This window comes from Pseudophryne corroboree, chromosome 6 (genome assembly GCF_028390025.1).
Source record: "Pseudophryne corroboree isolate aPseCor3 chromosome 6, aPseCor3.hap2, whole genome shotgun sequence".
Lineage (NCBI taxonomy): Eukaryota > Metazoa > Chordata > Amphibia > Anura > Myobatrachidae > Pseudophryne > Pseudophryne corroboree.
This window is the reverse complement of record NC_086449.1, coordinates 473,026,942-473,052,786: the sequence shown is the minus strand read 5'-3', so window position 1 is coordinate 473,052,786 and position 25,845 is coordinate 473,026,942. Positions and strand designations below refer to the sequence as shown.

At 46.1% G+C, this 25,845-nt stretch overlaps 1 protein-coding gene across 1 annotated transcript in view; it reads left to right on the top strand.

The window, feature by feature from the left end:
- Window positions 1–25,845, top strand: part of CFTR (CF transmembrane conductance regulator) — a 256,140-nt gene that overhangs the window by 199,051 nt on the left and 31,244 nt on the right. The window contains exons 22-23 of the mRNA XM_063927222.1: window positions 1,816–2,055; window positions 4,132–4,287. Coding sequence (XP_063783292.1) covers window positions 1,816–2,055; window positions 4,132–4,287 — 396 coding nt within the window. The remainder of the gene's footprint in view (window positions 1–1,815; window positions 2,056–4,131; window positions 4,288–25,845) is intronic.

Here is a 25,845-nt window from a genome sequence, read left to right as displayed (position 1 = left end):
TCTTCTGCAGCACTCGGCTCCTGTCACAGAAAAGGAGCTGCCACTGCACGCCGCCTAGTCTCCGGGGGCAGCCAGCATTTCCGAGGAAGCTGGATACACCCCCCGGAGTGAAGAAGAGGAGACCCGCGAGGCCACGCCCTTTAAATTAGGCCACACCCCCTTTTCGTCCGCCCGCGGCTCCGGCGGGGTGAGTGTGGGAAGAGGGGGGTGGGGGTGTTGTAATGCAGAGTGCGCACCGGGTGTACCCACACCTGGTGACGCCTCTGTCTGGCACTGTGGGGCAATGTGTATCTGGCACTGTGGGGCAATGTGTATCTGGCACTGTTGCCTGCGTACTGTGTAAAAATGGAACTCTGCCTGTGTACCGTGTAAATAGGGAACTCTACTGCTGTAATGTGCAAAAATTGAATGAAGGTGTGCTGAGAGATGACACAAGGGGTAGGTGATAGTGTGCTGAGAGGTGACACAGGGGGTAGGTGATAGTCATGTTGGCATGCCCTATTTTCAGTAGCCATGCCCCTTCTGGTATGTGGCCACGCCCCTTCTGGAGCGTGGCCATGCCCATGCACACATAGTTGATTTTATGGGGGGGTTTTGGGGGAAAAGGAAGAGGGGAGCGCCACTCTTCATCTTGCCCTGGGCTCCGAAAACCCTAGTTATGCCTCTGCTGGCAATATACCTCAAACACCTATGATAGACAAATACATAGAAGCATCCTGTGGAAATTTGCTATTAAATTGTACTCTGTACACCCAATTGGCCAGCTTTTCTGCATTACCGACAGTCTTCTGCCCTTTCCTAGATGGGCCTTTTGCAACAATATTTTTGGCGAGAGAAAAGGGTTTTGCCAAAAAATGGATACCTTTATTGCCTGTAGGCCAAATTGTCCTCTACATCCTAATAGGAGCTTCTGTTGCCACGGTCCTAATACAAAAAGATATAGGGGGAGGGGTATACTGGCTCATAGATCAGTCTCAGATCCCTGGTGGTCTTGGGCACCAGGGATCTGGTCCATAGCTGGCTACAATGGCTATTGAACTAAAGTCACAAATTCCTGGCAGTCTAAGGCATGGGCCTAGTGTCCAACTACAATGCCATTAGGCCTAATGCCTGAATTACAGGTAAGTCAAAGTGGCCAAAGGCTGCCTACCAGTCCTGGAGGTAGAGGCTGCAGTGTGGAGCTTCATATAGCTCACTTGCTTCCTACCACGACAGGCCTCTCTAGTCTTGAGCTTCAGCCTGCCACCATCCTTATATCTCAGCTGCTGTTTCTGGGGTTGCCCATGTGGTCTTCTGCCTTGAGTGCCATCTTCTGGCCTCTTCAGCAGCTGACGGAGAACTTCTTATCTGGTGGTCCTTCTTCCTGTCTCACCACTGCCAAACTAAATGCTCCACACATGCGGCGTCTATTATAAGACGCAACGAGCCACAATTGGCTCCCTGCGAAAGTTCCTGATTAGAGGACTATCTCTGAGCCACAATTGGCTCTGGCGTGGCACTAAATTTAAAACAGAGAGCAACCATTGGTGGAACTTAAATTTCACTGGATTCAACCTCCACAATGCCGGAAAATCCTGCCTTGTCAGTGTCACCACCTTACATGTAATCAGCGCCATCTCATCATACTGTTATGTACTTTTTTTTTTTAAATAAAACTGGAAGAATATAATTTTAATATTAAAAATTGTTTGAGGACACAGAGACATAGGCCTGATATTATGAGCCCTTAATCTTTCTAACCGTAGTTAGATATTCAAGTTCTGTGTTGTAGATAATCGTCCTTATACACAATAAATGTAATTTTCCTTGTTGTAGATGCGCTCTGTTAGCAGAATTTTTAACTTTATTGATATTCCAAGAGAAGACATGAGCCAGGATAATAGCAAGAAGGATAAACTGTCAGAAGTGCTTATAATTGAGAATGATTATACAAAAAAAGACCCAGGCTGGCCGTCTGGTGGTCAGATGACTGTAAAAGACCTTTCTGCAAAGTATGTGGATGGAGGTCACGCTGTTTTGGAAAATATTTCATTCTTGATCAGTCCTGGTCAGAGGGTAAGAACAATACAATACTGAATTCAATGTACTAATGAAATGGTGTGTCCAATTTGCCTAGAGGGACAAACCTGTTTCCTTGACATTAAAATATCACTAATAGATTATAAAGTACCTCAGTGTGCTAATTTGAGTACTTGATATAGCGATCTATAAAGAGATTTCTTTATTTTTATCTTAAAGTACTTTGATAATTGAAATGTTTGTTATGTGTTGTCTGTATTTGGCAGCTACCCCCAAAATGGCCCCTTGCTAGTAAGGGCCTGCAATTTAAATGGATGGTTTAATGGTTATTTTGGGGGAGAGCTCTATTGATACGTGGAAAAATAATTCTCACCCAATGTATTATGTGGTGATACCCAATAGGTGATACGAGTTTGCATGTTTATTCCTTTTTACAGTTCTTCATGGGACTGACTAAATATAAGTTGGTTATTTCGTAATGTGGTATACAATAATATGGCTTTTTTTAGAACTAGATGATGGTCAGCAGCCTGACAATGCAGCCCACCCCTCTTCCCAAGTTGCCTTGCCCCCTCTTCCCATACTTCCATGCTCCAGAGCGTGCAGGCGGCAGTAGGAGGAGCGGAGGGTTGTGGAAGAGGTGTCCTTGGGATTACACCAGTGAGGTGTTAGGTAATGTGGACAATATGAAGGAAAATGGGAGAGAGACGACTTGGAGAATTAGGGTCTGATGGGATATATAGGATAAGGGGGGTGAGAGGGGATATGGAGGGTCAGGAGGCAATAATTGATGTGGACGATCATGGGGGGTGATAGGTGATATGGATGATTGAGGGGGGATAGGTGATTGGAAGAATTGTGGGGGGGGGGGGGGGCAAGAGGCGATGCTTAGGAGCAGGGGGCAAGAGGCAATGCAGAGGATCAAGGGACGGTGGGAGGCAAGGCGGAGGAGGTTCAGGGGATGGGGAGAGGCAATGCAGAAGATCAGGGGAGGGTGAGAAGATATACGGAGCATCAAGGGAGGATGAGAGGTGATGCGGATGATTTGGGGGGGGGGGGGGGTGATGTGATGTTGAGCATAAGGGGAGGGACAAGAGGTGATATAGTTGATCGCGAGGTGGGGTGTGCGAGTGAAGGTGAGGATCATCCACCTAAGAAGAGCAGCTGCAGGAAGAACAGGCGTAACTGGATGGAACCGCTGCTGAGCAAGATTAACACACACCAGTTCAGCACCATTACTGACATAATCATCTGCCTGACTACCAATCCCCTCTGTACACTCTATTTAATCAAATTCCATATATTATTTTGTTTGCAGTGAGCGCCAATAGGTGGTGCTAGACATGCCCGATGGGCGGTGCTAGTCGCGTCCCTCCGAAGGTGCACCCTCTAATAATAAAATAATGCGCATGGCTATTATTATTTATTACCAGTTATTTATATAGCGCACACATATTCTGCAGCGCTTTACAGAGAATATGTGGCCATTCACATCAGTCCCTGCCCAGTGGAGCTTACAATCTATGGGGGGGTTATTCAGAGTTGTTAGCAAACCAAAAAAGTTAGCAGTTGGACAAAACCATGTGCACTACAGGTGTGGCAGATATAACATGTGCAGAGAGAGTTAGATTTGGGTCGGTGATATTGTTTCTGTGCAGGGTAAATACTGGCTGCTTTATTTTTACACGCAATTTAAATTACAGTTTGAAAACACCACACCCAAATCTGACTCTGCTAAATGCAGCATGTCTCCCGCTCCACCCCCGCCACCGTTCGTTGCTGACGGTATCATATAGTGTGTGTGCACTTACCAATGAACCCCCCCCCCGCCAGGCATCATGTGCCGTTCTTTGACACATCGCGCCGTGTGTGCCCACCTTTACATGCCTCGTATAGTGCTATAGTTTTTTTCTCCTTATATGTCCGAATTCACCCTGCAGAAGCATTCTTTGTTACACATGGTTTTAATGTTTCCACATGATGACTCCCAAGTGTCAACTATATTGGTTCTGTTTCTTTTGGAGCACATATATCTTAAACAGCATGTTCTCTGAGACGCAGTGCTCCATACAGTATGCTGTGCATTCATATCTTGAATATCTGCTATTCCAGGTTGGCTTATTAGGAAGAACTGGCTCAGGGAAAAGCACCCTGTTGTCTGCTTTTTTGAGATTATTATCAACCCAAGGTGATATTATAATTGATGGGGTATCGTGGCAGTCATTACCCCTGCAGAAGTGGAGGAAAGCTTTTGGAGTTGTTCCACAGGTGAGATTACTTTTTCCATATACTGTACATTTTGCTTGTTGTGTGTTATGTTTGTATTTACAAATCCATATTGTGTATTGTATAAAACATACATTCACTCAGAAGTGGCCTTATAATTAGAGAGCAGAAATGAGCACATTGTACTTTGGTGGAGTGTCATTATATTTGTTGGTAGAAATCAGGGTATGTACTGTATAGAGAATATTATAGCGGATGTTAGTAATGTGGTTAAGCATATCTCAAAAAATGAATGGTGGCTATGGGATACATTTAATAAATTTACTATCAAGTTGATTAAAATCAATCTTAATGTTGAACTTTCAGGGCTAAAACACACATTTACTAACATTTAAAAATTCATATAAAAATCATGTTAGTAAATGTGTGTTTTAACCCTGGTAGCCCAACATTGATTTTAATCAATCTGAAATCAACAAATATCGATTAAAATCGACCTTTCGTAAATATACTGCTATGACTCCATGCACAATGCATTAAAAACAAAGAATCTTAAAGAACAGATCATTTATTCTACTTAAATTAAAAAAATGGATTTACAAAAATACAGAAACAAGAGTGGCCAAATACATCTACTGTGTGATATAAAAGTGCTCTCACCAACCACAGTATACCTCTACATTTTTTAACAGTACACAACAAATATCCTAAGGCAGAGTTTCCCAAACTCTGCCATTACAGTCTAAGGCAGGGGTGGGCAATTATTTCAGCAGGGGGACCGCTTAACACTTCCAGTGAATAGTCGAGGGCCACACACAAAATATCTTGTAAATCGGGTCTGAACTGCGCATGCACCGCAGTCCCTACCCCCCTTCCCCTGAACTTATATAGCAGTCCCTACCCCCCTTCCCCCCTCCCCTGAACCTATATAGCAGTCCCTACCCCCCTTCCCCCCTCCCCTGAACCTATATAGCAGTCCCTCCCCCCCCTTCCCTGAACTATATAGCAGTCCCTACCCCCCTTCCCCTCTCCTCCCCTGAATCGATATAGCAGTCCCTACCCCCTTCCCCCTCCTCCCCTGAACCTATATAGCAGTCCCTACCCCCTTCTCCCTCCTCCCCTGAACCTATATAGCAGTCCCTACCCCCCTTCCCCCCTCCTCCCCTGAATCTATATAGCAGTCCCTACCCCCTTCCCCCTCCTCCCCTGAACCTATATAGCAGTCCCTACCCCCTTTCCCCTCCTAACCTGAACCTATATAGCAGTCCCTACCCCCCTTCCCCCCTCCTCCCCTGAATCTATATAGCAGTCCCTACTCCCTTCTCCTCCTCCCCTGAACCTATATAGCAGTCCCTACCCCCTTCCCCCTCCTCCCCTGAACCTATATAGCAGTCCCTACCCCCTTTCCCCTCCTTCCCTGAACCTATATAGCAGTCCCTACCCCCTTCCCCCCTCCTCCCCTGAATCTATATAGCAGTCCCTACCCCCTTCCCCTACTCCCCTGAACCTATATAGCAGTCCCTACCCCCTTCCCCCTCCTTCCCTGAACCTATATAGCAGTCCCTACCCCCCTTCCCCCCTCCTCCCCTGAACCTATATAGCAGTCCCTACCCCCTTCCCCCTCCTCCCCTGAACCTATATAGCAGTCCCTACCCCCTTTCCCCTCCTTCCCTGAACCTATATAGCAGTCCCTACCCCCTTCCCCCCTCCTCCCCTGAATCTATATAGCAGTCCCTACCCCCTTCCCCTCCTCCCCTGAACCTATATAGCAGTCCCTACCCCCTTCCCCCTCCTCCCCTGAACCTATATAGCAGTCCCTACCCCCCTTCCCCCCTCCTCCCCTGAATCTATATAGCAGTCCCTACCCCCCTTTCCCCCACCTATATAGCAGTTTTTATCTGGTCTAAGGGGTTTATTTACTAAGCCTTGGATGGAGATAAAGTACCAGCGAATCAGCTCCTAACTGCCATGTCACAGGCTGGGTTTGAAAAATGACAGTTATGGTCTGATTGGCTGGTACTTTATCACCGTGCACTTTATCTCCATCCAAGGCTTAGTAAATAGACCCCTAAGACCCAGATTTCTCAAACTTTGAAAAGTGATGAATTGCACGGAGATAAAGTACCAGCAAACCAGCTCCTAATGGTCATTTTTCAAACACAGCCTGTGACATGGAAGTTAGGAGCTGATTGGTTGGTACTTTATCACCGTGCTATTTATCACTCTCCAAGTCTTGATAAATGGGGGCCTTATTTTTAAGAATATCTATGCTTGAGTTGATATGGTTAATCAAACTGACTGAGGTACTAATTAAGTCACCTGTACTCAAGCATGGATATCCTTAAAACCTGGACTGTAATGGTGGAGTTTGGGAAACTGCCCTAACAGTTTCAATTTTGGTTAAAATTTTGTGGCATCCTAAAAAAAGAAATGTCTAAATTCCAAACTAAGGGGTCTATTTACTAAGCCTTGGATCAAGATAAATCCAACAGAGATAAAGTTCCAGCCAATCACTGTCTATCTGCCATGTCACAGGCTGGGTTTGAAAAATGACAGTTAGGAGCAGATTGGCTGGGACTTTATCTCCGTTGGATTTATCTCCATCCAAGGCATAGTAAATAGACCCCTATATTTCTACTAGTGATGAGCGGGTTTGGTTCCTCGGAAACCTAACCCCCCCGAACTTCACCCATTTTACACGGGTCCGAGGCATACTCGGATTCTCCCGTATGGCTCGGTTACCCCGAGCGCGCCCGAACGTCATCATCCCGCTGTCGGATTCTCGCGAGATTCGGATTCTATATAAGCAGCCGCGCGTCGCCGCCATTTTCACTCGTGCATTGGAAATGTTAGGGAGAGGACGTGGCTGGCGTCCTCTCCGTGTATTGTTGATGCAAATATTTGTGCTTGCTTATTGCTTAATTGTGGGGACTGGGGAGCAGCTGTATATTAATAATATAGGAGGAGTACAGTGCAGAGTTTTGCTGATCAGTGACCACCAGTTTTATCCGTTCTCTGCCTGAAAAAAAACGCTCCTTATCTGTGCTCAGTGTGCTGCAAATATCTGTGCTCACACTGCTTAATTGTGGGGACTGAGGAGCAGCTGTATTATATAGGAGGAGTACAGTGCAGAGTTTTGCTGACAGTGACCACCAGTATACGTTGTCTGCCTGAAAAACACTCCATATCTGTGCTCAGTGTGCTGCATAGTGCTCACACTGCTTTATTGTGGGGACTGGGGACGGGTGTGGTTCGTTTTATCGACAGTATCCAGGTTGACAATGTTTAGGTCGACCACTATAGGTCGACAGTCACTAGGTCGACATGGATGGAAGGTCGACAGGGTTTCTAGGTCGACATGTGCTAGGTCGACAGGTCTAAAGGTCGATATGAGGAATTTTTTTTTGTGGTGTAGTTTTCTTCGTAGAGTGACCGGGATCCCAAATTAGTGCACCGCGTCCCCTCGCATGGCTCGCTTCGCTCGCCATGCTTCGGGCATGGTGCCTTCGCTCCGCTACCGCTTTGCTCGGCACACTTTACCGTTCCAATCGTAGTCCACGTGGATCGTTAAGTATGAAAAAATAAAAATAAAAATAAAAATGTGAAAAACTCATGTCGACCTTTAGACCTGTCGACCTAGCACATGTCGACCTAGAAACCCTGTCGACATTCCATCCATGTCGACCTAGTGACTGTCGACCTATAGTGGTCGACCTAAACATTGTCGACCTAGACCGGATCCCACTGGGGACCACCAGTATATTGTATAGGAGGAGTACAGTGCAGAGTTTTGCTGACAGTGACCACCAGTATACGTTGTCTGCCTGAAAAACACTCCATATTTGTGCTCAGTGTGCTGCATATATCTGTGCTCACACTGCTTAATTGTGGGGACTGGGGAGTAGCTGTATTATATAGGAGGAGTACAGTGCAGAGTTTTGCTGACAGTGACCACCAGTATACGTTGTCTGCCTGAAAAACACTCCATATCTGTGCTCAGTGTGCTGCATATATCTGTGCTCACACTGCTTTATTGTGGGGACTGGGGACCACCAGTATATTATATAGGAGGAGCACAGTGCAGAGTTTTGCTGACCAGTGACCACCAGTATACGTTGTCTGCCTGAAAAACGCTCCATATCTGTGCTGCATTGTAGTATATAGTAGGAGTACAGTGCATAATTTTGCTGACCACCAGTATATAATATATAGGAGTACGGTACAGAAGGCCACTGCTGTACCTACCTCTGTGTCGTCAAGTATACTATCCACCCATACCTGTGGTGCATTTAAGTTTTGCACAGTTTGCTGACCACCAGTATATAATATATAGCATTACGGTACAGTAGGCCACTGCTGTACCTACCTCTGTGTCGTCAAGTATACTATCCATCCATACCTGTGGTGCATTTAAGTTTTGCACAGTTTGCTGACCACCAGTATATAATATATAGCATTATGGTACAGTAGGCCACTGCTGTACCTACCTCTGTGTCGTCAAGTATACTATCCATCCATACCTGTGGTGCATTTAAGTTTTGCACAGTTTTCTGACCACCAGTATATAATATATAGCATTACGGTACAGTAAGCCACTGCTGTACCTACCTCTGTGTCGTCAAGTATACTATCCATTCATACCTGTGGTGCATTTAAGTTTTGCACAGTTTGCTGACCACCAGTATATAATATATAGCATTACGGTACAGTAGGCCACTGCTGTACCTACCTCTGTGTCGTCAAGTATACTATCCATCCATACCTGTGGTGCATTTAAGTTTTGCACAGTTTGCTGACCACCAGTATATAATATATAGCATTACGGTACAGTAGGCCACTGCTCTACCTACCTCTGTGTCGTCATTCATCAAGTATACTATCCATCCATACCTGTGGTGCATTTCAGTTGTGCGCAGTATATATAGTAGTAGGCCATTGCTATTGATACTGGCATATAAATCCACACATTAAAACATGGAGAACAAAAATGTGGAGGTTAAAATAGGGAAAGATCAAGATCCACTACCACCTCGTGCTGAAGCTGCTGCCACTAGTCATGGCTGAGACGATGAAATGCCATCAACGTCGTCTGCCAAGGCCGATGCCCAATGTCATAGTAGAGAGCATGTAAAATCCAAAAAACAAAAGTTCAGTAAATTGACCCAAAAATCAAAATTGAAAGCGTCTAATGAGAAGCGTAAACTTGCCAATATGCCATTTACGACACGGAGTGGCAAGGAACGGCTGAGGCCCTGGCTTATGTTCATGGCTAGTGGTTCAGATTCACATGAGGATGGAAGCACTCATCCTCTCGCTAGAAAAATGAAAAGACTTAAGCTGGCAAAAGCACAGCAAAGAACTGTGCGTTCTTCTAAATCACAAATCCCCAAGGAGAGTCCAATTGTGTCGGTTGCGATGCCTGACCTTCCCAACACTGGACGGGAAGAGCTTGCGCCTTCCACCATTTGCACGCCCCCTGCAAGTGCTGGAAGGAGCACCCGCAGTCCAGTTCCTGATAGTCAAATTGAAGATGTCACTGTTGAAGTACACCAGGATGAGGATATGGGTGTTGCTGGCGCTGGGGAGGAAATTGACAAGGAGGATTCTGATGGTGAGGTGGTTTGTTTAAGTCAGGCACCCGGGGAGACACCTGTTGTCCGTGGGACGAATATGGCCATTGACATGCCTGGTCAAAATACAAAAAAAATCAGCTCTTCGGTGTGGAATTATTTCAACACAAATGCGGACAACAGGTGTCAAGCCGTGTGTTGCCTTTGTCAAGCTGTAATAAGTAGGGGTAAGGACGTTAACCACCTCGGAACATCCTCCCTTATACGTCACCTGCAGCGCATTCATCATAAGTCAGTGACTAGTTCAAAACTTTGGATGACAGCGGAAGCAGTCCACTGACCACTAAATCCCTTCCTCTTGTAACCAAGCTCACGCAAACCACACCACCAACTCCCTCAGTGTCAATTTCCACCTTACACAGGAAAGCCAATAGTCCTGCAGGCCATGTCACTGGCAAGTCTGACGAGTCCTCTCCTGCCTGGGATTCCTCCGATGCATCCTTGAGTGTAACGCCTACTGCTGCTGGCGCTGCTGTTGTTGCTGCTGGGAGTCAATCGTCATCCCAGAGGGGAAGTCGGAAGACCACTTGTACTACTTCCAGTAAGCAATTGACTGTCCAACAGTCCTTTGCGAGGAAGATGAAATATCACAGCAGTCATCCTGCTGCAAAGCGGATAACTCAGGCCTTGGCAGCATGGGCGGTGTGAAACGTGGTTCCGGTATCCACCGTTAATTCAGAGGCAACTAGAGACTTGATTGAGGTACTGTGTCCCCGGTACCAAATACCATCTAGGTTCCATTTCTCTAGGCAGGCGATACCGAAAATGTACACAGACGTCAGAAAAAGAGTCACCAGTGTCCTAAAAAATGCAGTTGTACCCAATGTCCACTTAACCACGGACATGTGGACAAGTGGAGCAGGGCAGACTCAGGACTATATGACTGTGACAGCCCACTGGGTAGATGTATTGCCTCCCGCAGCAAGAACAGCAGCGGCGGCACCAGTAGCTGCATCTTGCAAACGCCAACTCGTTCCTAGGCAGGCTACGCTTTGTATCACCGCTTTCCATAAGAGGCACACAGCTGACAACCTCTTACGGAAACTGAGGAACATCATCGCAGAATGGCTTACCCCAATTGGACTCTCCTGGGGATTTGTAACATCGGACAACGCCACCAATATTGTGCGTGCATTACATCTGGGCAAATTCCAGCACGTCCCATGTTTTGCACATATATTGGATTTGGTGGTGCAGAATTATTTAAAAAACGACAGGGGCGTGCAAGAGATGCTGTCGGTGGCCCGAAGAATTGCGGGCCACTTTCGGCATTCAGCCACCACGTGCCGAAGACTGGAGCACCACCAAATACTCCTGAACCTGCCCTGCCATCATCTGAAGCAAGAGGTGGTAACGAGGTGGAATTCAACCCTCTATATGCTTCAGAGGATGGAGGAGCAGCAAAAGGCCATTTAAGCCTATACATCTGCCCACGATATAGGCAAAGGAGGGGGAATGCACCTTACTCAAGCGCAGTAGAGAATGATTTCAACGTTGTGCAAGGTTCTGCAACCCTTTGAACTTGCCACACGTGAAGTCAGTTCAGACACTGCCAGCCTGAGTCCGGTCATTCCCCTCATCAGGCTTTTGCAGAAGAAGCTGGAGACATTGAAGGAGGAGCTAAAACAGAGCGATTCCGCTACGCATGTGGGACTTGTGGATGGAGCCCTTAATTCGCTTAACCAGGATTCACGGGTGGTCAATCTGTTGAAATCAGAGCACTACATTTTGGCCACCGTGCTCGATCCTAGATTTAAAACCTACGTTGTATCTCTCTTTCCGGCAGACACAAGTCTGCAGAGGTTCAAAGACCTGCTGGTGAGAAAATTGTCAAGTCAAGCGGAACGTGACCCGTCAACAGCTCCTCCTTCACATTCTCCCGCAACTGGGGGTGCGAGGAAAAGGCTAAGAATTCCGAGCCCACCCGCTGGCGGTGATGCAGGGCAGTCTGGAGCGAGTGCTGATATCTGCTCCGGACTGAAGAACCTGCCAACGATTACTGACATGTCGTCTACTGTCACTGCATATGATTCTCTCACCATTGAAAGAATGGTGGAGGATTATATGAGTTACCGCATCCAAGTTTCTGCAAGGGCCTCAAAATTGACTCTTTTTCCTGCCAGTATACGTACGGACTGTCTGACGTGCCTACTTGGATGCGGTCACTCATATAATCCTCCACCATTGAAAGAATGGTGGAGGATTATATGAGTGACCGCATCCAAGTAGGCACGTCAGACAGTCCGTACGTATACTGGCAGGAAAAAGAGGCAATTTGGAGGCCCTTGCAGAAACTGGCTTTATTTTACCTAAGTTGCCCACCCTCCAGTGTGTACTCCGAAAGAGTGTTTAGTGCAGCCGCTCACCTTGTCAGCAATCGGCGTACGAGCTTACTTCCAGAAAATGTGGAGAAGATGATGTTCATCAAAATGAATTATAATCAATTCCTCCGTGGAGACATTCACCAGCAATTGCATCCAGAAAGTACACAGGGACCTGAGATGGTGTATTCCAGTGGGGACGAATTAATAATCTGTGAGGAGGGGGATGTACACAGTGAAAGGGGTGAGGAATCGGAGGATGATGATGAGGTGGACATCTTGCCTCTGTAGAGCCAGTTTGTGCAAGGAGAGATTGATTGCTTCTTTTTTGGTGGGGGCCCAAACCAACCAGTCATTTCAGTCAAAGTCGTGTGGCAGACCCTGTCGCTGAAATGATGGGTTCGTTAAAGTGTACATGTCCTGTTTATACAACATAAGGGTGGGTGGGAGGGCCCAAGGGCAATTCCATCTTGCACCTCTTTTTTCTTTCATTTTTCTTTGCATCATGTGCTGTTTGGGGACAATTTTTTTGAAGTGCCATCCTGCCTGACACTGCAGTGCCACTCCTAGATGGGCCAGGTGTTTGTGTCGGCCACTTGTGTCGCTTAGCTTAGTCACACAGCAACCTTGGTGCGCCTCTTTTTTTCTTTGCATCATGTGCTGTTTGGGGACAATTTTTTTGAAGTGCCATCCTGCCTGACACTGCAGTGCCACTCCTAGATGGGCCAGGTGTTTGTGTCGGCCACTTGTGTCGCTTAGCTTAGTCACACAGCGACCTTGGTGCACCTCTTTTTTTCTTTGCATCATGTGCTGTTTGGGGACAATTTTTTTGAAGTGCCATCCTGTCTGACACTGCAGTGCCACTCCTAGATGGGCCAGGTGTTTGTGTCGGCCACTTGGGTCGCTTAGCTTAGCCATCCAGCGACCTCGGTCCAAATTTTAGGACTAAAAATAATATTGTGAGGTGTGAGGTGTTCAGAATAGACTGAAAATGAGTGGAAATTATGGTTATTGAGGTTCATAATAGTATGGGATCAAAATGACCCCCAAATTCTATGATTTAAGCTGTTTTTGAGGGGTTTTTGTAAAAAAACACCCGAATCCAAAACACACCCGAATCCGACAAAAAAATTTCAGGGAGGTTTTGCCAAAACGCGTCCGAATCCAAAACACGCCGCGGAACCGAATCCAAAACCAAAACACAAAACCCGAAAAATTTCCGGTGCACATCACTAATTTCTAGAGATGAGCGCCTGAAATTTTTCGGGTTTTGTGTTTTGGTTTTGGGTTCGGTTCCGCGGCCGTGTTTTGGGTTCGAACGCGTTTTGGCAAAACCTCACCGAATTTTTTTTGTCGGATTCGGGTGTGTTTTGGATTCGGGTGTTTTTTTCCAAAAACACTAAAAAACAGCTTAAATCATAGAATTTGGGGGTCATTTTGATCCCAAAGTATTATTAACCTCAAAAACCATAATTTACACTCATTTTCAGTCTATTTTGAATACCTCACACCTCACAATATTATTTTTAGTCCTAAAATTTGCACCGAGGTCGCTGTGTGAGTAAGATAAGCGACCCTAGTGGCCGACACAAACACCGGGCCCATCTAGGAGTGGCACTGCAGTGTCACGCAGGATGTCCCTTCCAAAAAACCCTCCCCAAACAGCACATGACGCAAAGAAAAAAAGAGGCGCAATGAGGTAGCTGTGTGAGTAAGATTAGCGACCCTAGTGGCCGACACAAACACCGGGCCCATCTAGGAGTGGCACTGCAGTGTCACGCAGGATGGCCCTTCCAAAAAACCCTCCCCAAACAGCACATGACGCAAAGAAAAAAAGAGGCGCAATGAGGTAGCTGTGTGAGTAAGATTAGCGACCCTAGTGGCCGACACAAGCACCGGGCCCATCTAGGAGTGGCACTGCAGTGTCACGCAGGATGTCCCTTCCAAAAAACCCTCCCCAAACAGCACATGACGCAAAGAAAAAAAGAGGCGCAATGAGGTAGCTGACTGTGTGAGTAAGATTAGCGACCCTAGTGGCCGTCACAAACACCGGGCCCATCTAGGAGTGGCACTGCAGTGTCACGCAGGATGTCCCTTCCAAAAAAACCCTCCCCAATCAGCACATGATGCAAAGAAAAAGAAAAGAAAAAAGAGGTGCAAGATGGAATTGTCCTTGGGCCCTCCCACCCACCCTTATGTTGTATAAACAAAACAGGACATGCACACTTTAACCAACCCATCATTTCAGTGACAGGGTCTGCCACACGACTGTGACTGATATGACGGGTTGGTTTGGACCCCCCCCAAAAAAGAAGCAATTAATCTCTCCTTGCACAAACTGGCTCTACAGAGGCAAGATGTCCACCTCATCTTCACCCTCCGATATATCACCGTGTACATCCCCCTCCTCACAGATTATCAATTCGTCCCCACTGGAATCCACCATCTCAGCTCCCTGTGTACTTTGTGGAGGCAATTGCTGCTGGTCAATGTCTCCGCGGAGGAATTGATTATAATTCATTTTAATGAACATCATCTTCTCCACATTTTCTGGATGTAACCTCGTACGCCGATTGCTGACAAGGTGAGCGGCGGCACTAAACACTCTTTCGGAGTACACACTTGTGGGAGGGCAACTTAGGTAGAATAAAGCCAGTTTGTGCAAGGGCCTCCAAATTGCCTCTTTTTCCTGCCAGTATAAGTACGGACTGTGTGACGTGCCTACTTGGATGCGGTCACTCATATAATCCTCCACCATTCTATCAATGTTGAGAGAATCATATGCAGTGACAGTAGACGACATGTCCGTAATCGTTGTCAGGTCCTTCAGTCCGGACCAGATGTCAGCATCAGCAGTCGCTCCAGACTGCCCTGCATCACCGCCAGCGGGTGGGCTCGGAATTCTGAGCCTTTTCCTCGCACCCCCAGTTGCGGGAGAATGTGAAGGAGGAGATGTTGACAGGTCGCGTTCCGCTTGACTTGACAATTTTGTCACCAGCAGGTCTTTCAACCCCAGCAGACCTGTGTCTGCCGGAAAGAGAGATCCAAGGTAGGCTTTAAATCTAGGATCGAGCACGGTGGCCAAAATGTAGTGCTCTGATTTCAACAGATTGACCACCCGTGAATCCTTGTTAAGCGAATTAAGGGCTGCATCCACAAGTCCCACATGCCTAGCGGAATCGCTCCCTTTTAGCTCCTTCTTCAATGCCTCCAGCTTCTTCTGCAAAAGCCTGATGAGGGGAATGACCTGACTCAGGCTGGCAGTGTCTGAACTGACTTCACGTGTGGCAAGTTCAAAGGGCATCAGAACCTTGCACAACGTTGAAATCATTCTCCACTGCACTTGAGACAGGTGCATTCCATCTCCTATATCGTGCTCAATTGTATAGGCTTGAATGGCCTTTTGCTGCTCCTCCAACCTCTGAAGCATATAGAGGGTTGAATTCCACCTCGTTACCACTTCTTGCTTCAGATGATGGCAGGGCAGGTTCAGTAGTTTTTGGTGGTGCTCCAGTCTTCTGTACGTGGTGCCTGTACGCCGAAAGTGTCCCGCAATTTTTCTGGCCACCGACAGCATCTCTTGCACGCCCCTGTCGTTTTTTAAAAAATTCTGCACCACCAAATTCAAGGTATGTGCAAAACATGGGACGTGCTGGAATTTGCCCATATTTAATGCACACACAATATTGCTGGCGTTGTCCGATGCCACAAATCCACAGGAGAGTCCAATTGGGGTAAGCCATTCCGCGATGATCTTCCTCAGTTGCCGTAAGAGGTTTTCAGCTGTGTGCGTATTCTGGAAAGCGGTGATACAAAGCGTAGCCTGCCTAGGAAAGAGTTGGCGTTTGCGAGATGCTGCTACTGGTGCCGCCGCTGCTGTTCTTGCGGCGGGAGTCCATACATCTACCCAGTGGGCTGTCACAGTCATATAGTCCTGACCCTGCCCTGCTCCACTTGTCCACATGTCCGTGGTTAAGTGGACATTGGGTACAACTGCATTTTTTAGGAGACTGGTGAGTCTTTTTCTGACGTCCGTGTACATTCTCGGTATCGCCTGCCTAGAGAAGTGGAACCTAGATGGTATTTGGTAACGGGGGCACACTGCCTCAATAAATTGTCTAGTTCCCTGTGAACTAACGGCGGATACCGGACGCACGTCTAACACCAACATAGTTGTCAAGGACTCAGTTATCCGCTTTGCAGTAGGATGACTGCTGTGATATTTCATCTTCCTCGCAAAGGACTGTTGAACAGTCAATTGCTTACTGGAAGTAGTACAAGTGGGCTTACGACTTCCCCTCTGGGATGACCATCGACTCCCAGCGGCAACAACAGCAGCGCCAGCAGCAGTAGGCGTTACACGCAAGGATGCATCGGAGGAATCCCAGGCAGGAGAGGACTCGTCAGACTTGCCAGTGACATGGCCTGCAGGACTATTGGCATTCCTGGGGAAGGAGGAAATTGACACTGAGGGAGTTGGTGGGGTGGTTTGCGTGAGCTTGGTTACAAGAGGAAGGGATTTACTGGTCAGTGGACTGCTTCCGCTGTCACCCAAAGTTTTTGAACTTGTCACTGACTTATTATGAATGCGCTGCAGGTGACGTATAAGGGAGGATGTTCCGAGGTGGTTAACGTCCTTACCCCTACTTATTACAGCTTGACAAAGGGAACACACGGCTTGACACCTGTTGTCCGCATTTCTGGTGAAATACCTCCACACCGAAGAGCTGATTTTTTTGGTATTTTCACCTGGCATGTCAACGGCCATATTCCTCCCACGGACAACAGGTGTCTCCCCGGGTGCCTGACTTAAACAAACCACCTCACCATCAGAATCCTCCTGGTCAATTTCCTCCCCAGCGCCAGCAACACCCATATCCTCCTCATCCTGGTGTACTTCAACACTGACATCTTCAATCTGACTATCAGGAACTGGACTGCGGGTGCTCCTTCCAGCACTTGCAGGGGGCGTGCAAATGGTGGAAGGCGCATGCTCTTCACGTCCAGTGTTGGGAAGGTCAGGCATCGCAACCGACACAATTGGACTCTCCTTGTGGATTTGGGATTTCAAAGAACGCACAGTTCTTTGCGGTGCTTTTGCCAGCTTGAGTCTTTTCAGTTTTCTAGCGAGAGGCTGAGTGCTTCCATCCTCATGTGAAGCTGAACCACTAGCCATGAACATAGGCCAGGGCCTCAGCCGTTCCTTGCCACTCCGTGTGGTAAATGGCATATTGGCAAGTTTACGCTTCTCCTCCGACAATTTTATTTTAGGTTTTGGAGTCCTTTTTTTACTGATATTTGGTGTTTTGGTTTTGACATGCTCTGTACTATGCCATTGGGCATCGGCCTTGGCAGACGACGTTGCTGGCATTTCATCGTCTCGGCCATGACTAGTGGCAGCAGCTTCAGCACGAGGTGGAAGTGGATCTTGATCTTTCCCTAATTTTGGAACCTCAACATTTTTGTTCTCCATATTTTAATAGGCACAACTAAAAGGCACCTCAGGTAAACAATGGAGATGGATGGATTGGATACTAGTATACAATTATGGACGGGCTGCCGAGTGCCGACACAGAGGTAGCCACAGCCGTGAACTACCGCACTGTACTGTGTCTGCTGCTAATATATAGACTGGTTGATAAAGAGATAGTATACTCGTAACTAGTATGTATGTATAAAGAAAGAAAAAAAAAACCACGGTTAGGTGGTATATACAATTATGGACGGGCTGCCGAGTGCCGACACAGAGGTAGCCACAGCCGTGAACTACCGCACTGTACTGTGTCTGCTGCTAATATATAGACTGGTTGATAAAGAGATAGTATACTCGTAACTAGTATGTATGTATAAAGAAAGAAAAAAAAACCACGGTTAGGTCACTGGTATATACAATTATGGACGGGCTGCCGAGTGCCGACACAGAGGTAGCCACAGCCGTGAACTACCGCACTGTACTGTGTCTGCTGCTAATATATAGACTGGTTGATAAAGAGATAGTATACTCGTAACTAGTATGTATGTATAAAGAAAGAAAAAAAAACCACGGTTAGGTGGTATATACAATTATGGACGGGCTGCCGAGTGCCGACACAGAGGTAGCCACAGCCGTGAACTACCGCACTGTACTGTGTCTGCTGCTAATATATAGACTGGTTGATAAAGAGATAGTATACTCGTAACTAGTATGTATGTATAAAGAAAGAAAAAAAAACCACGGTTAGGTCACTGGTATATACAATTATGGACGGGCTGCCGAGTGCCGACACAGAGGTAGCCACAGCCGTGAACTACCGCACTGTACTGTGTCTGCTGCTAATATATAGACTGGTTGATAAAGAGATAGTATACTCGTAACTAGTATGTATGTATAAAGAAAGAAAAAAAAACCACGGTTAGGTGGTATATACAATTATGGACGGGCTGCCGAGTGCCGACACAGAGGTAGCCACAGCCGTGAACTACCGCACTGTACTGTGTCTGCTGCTAATATATAGACTGGTTGATAAAGAGATAGTATACTCGTAACTAGTATGTATGTATAAAGAAAGAAAAAAAAACCACGGTTAGGTGGTATATACAATTATGGACGGGCTGCCGAGTGCCGACACAGAGGTAGCCACAGCCGTGAACTACCGCACTGTACTGTGTCTGCTGCTAATATATAGACTGGTTGATAAAGAGATAGTATACTCGTAACTAGTATGTATGTATAAAGAAAGAAAAAAAAACCACGGTTAGGTGGTATATACAATTATGGACGGGCTGCCGAGTGCCGACACAGAGGTAGCCACAGCCGTGAACTACCGCACTGTACTGTGTCTGCTGCTAATATATAGACTGGTTGATAAAGAGATAGTATACTCGTAACTAGTATGTATGTATAAAGAAAGAAAAAAAAACCACGGTTAGGTCACTGGTATATACAATTATGGACGGGCTGCCGAGTGCCGACACAGAGGTAGCCACAGCCGTGAACTACCGCACTGTACTGTGTCTGCTGCTAATATATAGACTGGTTGATAAAGAGATAGTATACTCGTAACTAGTATGTATGTATAAAGAAAGAAAAAAAAACCACGGTTAGGTGGTATATACAATTATGGACGGGCTGCCGAGTGCCGACACAGAGGTAGCCACAGCCGTGAACTACCGCACTGTACTGTGTCTGCTGCTAATATAGACTGGTTGATAAAGAGATAGTATACTACTAATATTATATACTGGTGGTCAGGTCACTGGTCACTAGTCACACTGGCAGTGGCACTCCTGCAGCAAAAGTGTGCACTGTTTAATTTTAATATAATATTATGTACTCCTGGCTCCTGCTATAACCTATAACTGGCACTGCAGTAGTGCTCCCCAGTCTCCCCCACAATTATAAGCTGTGTGAGCTGAGCAGTCAGACAGATATATAATATATATAGATGATGCAGCACACTGGCCTGAGCCTGAGCAGTGCACACAGATATGGTATGTGACTGAGTCACTGTGTGCTGTGTATCGCTTTTTTCAGGCAGAGAACGGATTATAAATAAAAGTGGTGGTCACTGGTCACTATCAGCAAAACTCTGCACTGTACACTACTGAGTACTCCTAATGCTCCCCAAAATTAGTAAATCAAGTGTCTCTCTAATCTATTCTAATTCTAAACGGAGAGGACGCCAGCCACGTCCTCTCCCTATCAATCTCAATGCACGTGTGAAAATGGCGGCGACGCGCGGCTCCTTATATAGAATCCGAGTCTCGCGATAGAATCCGAGCCTCGCGAGAATCCGACAGCGTCATGATGACGTTCGGGCGCGCTCGGGTTAACCGAGCAAGGCGGGAAGATCCGAGTCGCTCGGACCCGTGAAAAAAAACATGAAGTTCTGGCGGGTTCGGATTCAGAGAAACCGAACCCGCTCATCTCTACTAATTTCTACACTTTCAAGAAACAAAGCAAGATTGATACAGTATATCTGAAGGCAGATACACGCCAGCGTTTTGCTGCCACTCCCTGTTAACTTCCCCAAATGGTCCATTCCTGTCAGTCAGTCTGTGATTAAATCCTCACTGCGAGTGCTATAGCAAAGGAACCTTGGTGCTTGTGCATTGCAAGTAAGTCACATGCCCAGTTTGCAGATAATCGATTCGTTGTGTGAACAATGGCAACTGCGTGCAAATATGAATCGGTCCCATAAACTTATTTTAAATATATTACATAGATTACTGCATGTTTTATCATCATTTAGTAATTATTGAATGCACACAATTGTTTTAACTTATTATGTTTACTATTATTATATGTTAGTATTTGTGTCATTAACACGCTAAGGACATAAAAAGGCTATACAGAGTTAATACCAGGATGGAAATAGAGTGACACGTCTATGAAGGAAGAATGAGCTGTTGTCAAGTACATTAACAAGCGTGGTACGCACACTCGCTGTAAACAATCGTAGGCGTAAGCCTACATAGAGACATGGAGTCATTTACAGAGATAAGGCACCAATTCGATTGCCCCCCAAGTGTATTACAGCAGAATTATTTTTTAAATAATCACCACAATACTGTAGACGGCATCCATGTTCCTATTGTATGTACATGATTCGCTATTAGGGATGATTTAGTAATTATAATATACATGCACTAAATATTATTGTACAGTACTGCATACTGTATATGTGTTAGAGTTAGAGCAATGTTATATTTATTGTATTTAGTGTATGTATATGCGGATGGCACCTCTTAGGATTCAAGAAAGCTTGTATAATATGTTAATGTAAATTTTCAGAAAAGTAAGTGTTTATCTATATTCATGTACATTTTAAAGACCTTAAAGGGAACACACATTATTTTAAATATTGTTTATTGAACGTTTACACCACAACAATCAAAGCGGGAGTCATTTGTGAACAGGATACCTGGTGGAAACATGGGTAAGGTCAGCATTAAAGTTTGGTGAGCTTAGGCCTTTGCCTAGGGCGCCAATAGTTAGGGGCATCTATAGTACGACACTGAATTTCGTAAGATTATTCATTCAATATGATTGGCTGCCTGTATGCACATCTCTTTGTCTTGATATTCATTAGAATATCTTGTCAGACAAAACAACATCTTGTGTCTGTACTGGGCTGTAGAAATAAGCACATTAATGCAGTGAGAACACAATTGGTATGCGTCCACCTTCACATGAAGCATAGTATAATTAATGACAAATGACGTACTACCAGAAAATAAAAAAAGAAACCACTCCAGGTCTGGTGTTTTACTGTGTTGCATTATTTGTCGGTGCTTCTGTATGTTACACTTAATCTGCATGTCTCCAGTCTCTACAACTGACCTCTTTGAGACTATTATTAGGTATGCCCTTTATTTAGAATAAAAGTTATCTTTTAAGAACATACACATGTATCAGATACACTTTCATGCAGGGGTGTAGAGAGATGTGGCGGTTCCAGGTGTATTTCTGGGTGTGTGGCCTAATCGTGACAGACGTGACCACGTCCCCTTATACAAATAAATGCTAAAAAAGTATGTTCAGCGCCGCTGAGTGCGATTTTGGGGGTCGCTATCATGTTCCTCAGCCAGGGGCAAATCCAGAGGGGGTTGCAATCAGTGTGATCGATAGTTGCCTACCCTCCCTCATTCTGCAGGAGACTCCCTGAAATAGTAGTAATCCCCCTCACTCCCTGAACAGTCCCTCAATCTCCCTGAAAAAAAGAGAAATCAGAGATACATACATTCAAATGGGATCTTCAGTGCCATTTCCCTGTATTGGTTATAAGGCACAATGATCCCTATGGCTACATGCATTGTAAAGGTTTATTGTGGCCACTTACAGTTTATGGAAGCTCTTGTAAAACACAATACTCAAAAAAATCTTGCAAATTATCAGTCTTTTCTTCAACAAGTAGATCTTACTAACTTTGGGATCATTTACATGTGGATGTAAGTTATTTTCATGACACGCCTCTCAGATGTAGCGGTACACGCCTGAGCTGATAGATGTTACTTTCACAGTCTCCCTGAAATGCTTTTTCAAAAGTAGGTAAGTATAGTGTGATCTCCCTCCGGACTCCAGAGAAGACTGCTGCTGCTGCTGCTGCTAAGCAGCCTCCCTGCACCACTGCTGGCTGAAGAATGAAGCTGCTGCTGACAGGTAGGGGGGCAAGAGGACAGCAGTGGGCCCATGTAATAAGTAGAGATGAGCGCCTGAAATTTTTCGGGTTTTGTGTTTTGGTTTTGGGTTCGGTTCCGCGGCCGTGTTTTGGGTTCGACCGCGTTTTGGCAAAACCTCACCGAATTTTTTTTGTCGGATTCGGGTGTGTTTTGGATTCGGGTGTTTTTTTCAAAAAACCCTAAAAAACATCTTAAAACATTGAATTTGGGGGTCATTTTGATCCCATAGTATTATTAACCTCAATAACCATAATTAACACTCATTTTCAGTCTATTCTGAACACCTTACACCTCACAATATTATTTTTAGTCCTAAAATTTGCACCGAGGTCGCTGGATGACTAAGCTCAGCGACCCTAGTGGCCAACACAAACACCGGGCCCATCTAGGAGTGGCACTGCAGTGTCACGCAGGATGTCCCTTCCAAAAAACCCTCCCCAAACAGCACATGACGCAAAGAAAAAAAGAGGCGCAATGAGGTAGCTGTGTGAGTAAGATTAGCGACCCTAGTGGCCGACACAAACACCGGGCCCATCTAGGAGTGGCACTGCAGTGTCACGCAGGATGTCCCTTCCAAAAAACCCTCCCCAAACAGCACATGACGCAAAGAAAAAAAGAGGCGCAATGAGGTAGCTGTGTGAGTAAGATTAGCGACCCTAGTGGCCGACACAAACACCGGGCCCATCTAGGAGTGGCACTGCAGTGTCACGCAGGATGTCCCTTCCAAAAAACCCTCCCCAAACAGCACATGACGCAAAGAAAAAAAGAGGCGCAATGAGGTAGCTGACTGTGTGAGAAAGATAAGCGACCCTAGTGGCCGACACAAACACCGGGCCCATCTAGGAGTGGCACTGCAGTGTCACGCAGGATGTCCCTTCCAAAAAACCCTCCCCAAACAGCACATGACGCAAAGAAAAAAAGAGGCGCAATGAGGTAGCTGTGTGAGTAAGATTAGCGACCCTAGTGGCCGACACAAACACCGGGCCCATCTAGGAGTGGCACTGCAGTGTCACGCAGGATGGCCCTTCCAAAAAACCCTCCCCAAACAGCACATGACGCAAAGAAAAAAAGAGGCGCAATGAGGTAGCTGACTGTGTGAGAAAGATAAGCGACCCTAGTGGCCGACACAAACACCGGGCCCATCTAGGAGTGGCACTGCAGTGTCACGCAGGATGTCCCTTCCAAAAAACCCTCCCCAAACAGCACATGACGCAAAGAAAAAAAGAGGCGCAATGAGGTAGCTGACTGTGTGAGAAAGATAAGCGACCCTAGTGGCCGACACAAACACCGGGCCCATCTAGGAGTGGCACTGCAGTGTCACGCAGGATGTCCCTTCCAAAAAACCCTCCCCAAACAGCACATGACGCAAAGAAAAATAAAAGAAAAAAGAGGTGCAAGATGGAATTGTCCTTGGGCCCTTCCCACCCACCCTTATGTTGTATAAACAAAACAGGACATGCACACTTTAACCAACCCATCATTTCAGTGACAGGGTCTGCCACACGACTGTGACTGAAATGACGGGTTGGTTTGGACCCCCACCAAAAAAGAAGCAATTAATCTCTCCTTGCACAAACTGGCTCTACAGAGGCAAGATGTCCACCTCATCATCATCCTCCGATATATCACCGTGTACATCCCCCTCCTCACAGATTATCAATTCGTCCCCACTGGAATCCACCATGTCAGCTCCCTGTGTACTTTGTGGAGGCAATTGCTGCTGGTCAATGTCTCCGCGGAGGAATTGATTATAATTCATTTTAATGAACATCATCTTCTCCACATTTTCTGGATGTAACCTCGTACGCCGATTGCTGACAAGGTGAGCGGCGGCACTAAACACTCTTTCGGAGTACACACTTGTGGGAGGGCAACTTAGGTAGAATAAAGCCAGTTTGTGCAAGGGCCTCCAAATTGCCTCTTTTTCCTGCCAGTATAAGTACGGACTGTGTGACGTGCCTACTTGGATGCGGTCACTCATATAATCCTCCACCATTCTATCAATGGTGAGAGAATCATATGCAGTGACAGTAGACGACATGTCCGTAATGGTTGTCAGGTCCTTCAGTCCGGACCAGATGTCAGCATCAGCAGTCGCTCCAGACTGCCCTGCATCACCGCCAGCGGGTGGGCTCGGAATTCGGATTTGGGATTTCGAAGAATGCACAGTTCTTTGCTGTGCTGCTTTTGCCAGCTTGAGTCTTTTCATTTTTCTAGCGAGAGGCTGAGTGCTTCCATCCTCATGTGAAGCTGAACCACTAGCCATGAACATAGGCCAGGGCCTCAGCCGTTCCTTGCCACTCCGTGTGGTAAATGGCATATTGGCAAGTTTACGCTTCTCCTCCGACAATTTTATTTTAGGTTTTGGAGTCCTTTTTTTTCTGATATTTGGTGTTTTGGATTTGACATGCTCTGTACTATGACATTGGGCATCGGCCTTGGCAGACGACGTTGCTGGCATTTCATCGTCTCGGCCATGACTAGTGGCAGCAGCTTCAGCACGAGGTGGAAGTGGATCTTGATCTTTCCCTAATTTTGGAACCTCAACTTTTTTGTTCTCCATATTTTATAGGCAGAACTAAAAGGCACCTCAGGTAAACAATGGAGATGGATGGATTGGATACTAGTATACAATTATGGACGGACTGCCACGGTTAGGTGGTATAAAAAAACCACGGTTAGGTGGTATATAATACAATTATGGATGGACGGACTGCCTGCCGAGTTCCGACACAGAGGTAGCCACAGCCGTGAACTACCGCACTGTACACTGGTTGATAAAGAGATAGTAGTATACTCGTAACAACTAGTATGACACTATGACGACGGTATAAAGAATGAAAAAAAAACCACGGTTAGGTGGTATATATTATAATAATAATACAATTATGGATGGACGGACTGCCTGCCGACTGCCGACACAGAGGTAGCCACAGCCGTGAACTACCGCACTGTACACTGGTTGATAAAGAGATAGTAGTATACTCGTAACAACTAGTATGACACTATGACGACGGTATAAAGAATGAAAAAAAAACCACGGTTAGGTGGTATATATTATAATAATAATACAATTATGGATGGACGGACTGCCTGCCGACTGCCGACACAGAGGTAGCCACAGCCGTGAACTACCGCACTGTACACTGGTTGATAAAGAGATAGTAGTATACTCGTAACAACTAGTATGACACTATGACGACGGTATAAAGAATGAAAAAAAAACCACGGTTAGGTGGTATATATTATAATAATAATACAATTATGGATGGACGGACTGCCTGCCGACTGCCGACACAGAGGTAGCCACAGCCGTGAACTACCGCACTGTACACTGGTTGATAAAGAGATAGTAGTATACTCGTAACAACTAGTATGACACTATGACGACGGTATAAAGAATGAAAAAAAAACCACGGTTAGGTGGTATATATTATAATAATAATACAATTATGGATGGACGGACGGACTGCCTGCCGACTGCCGAC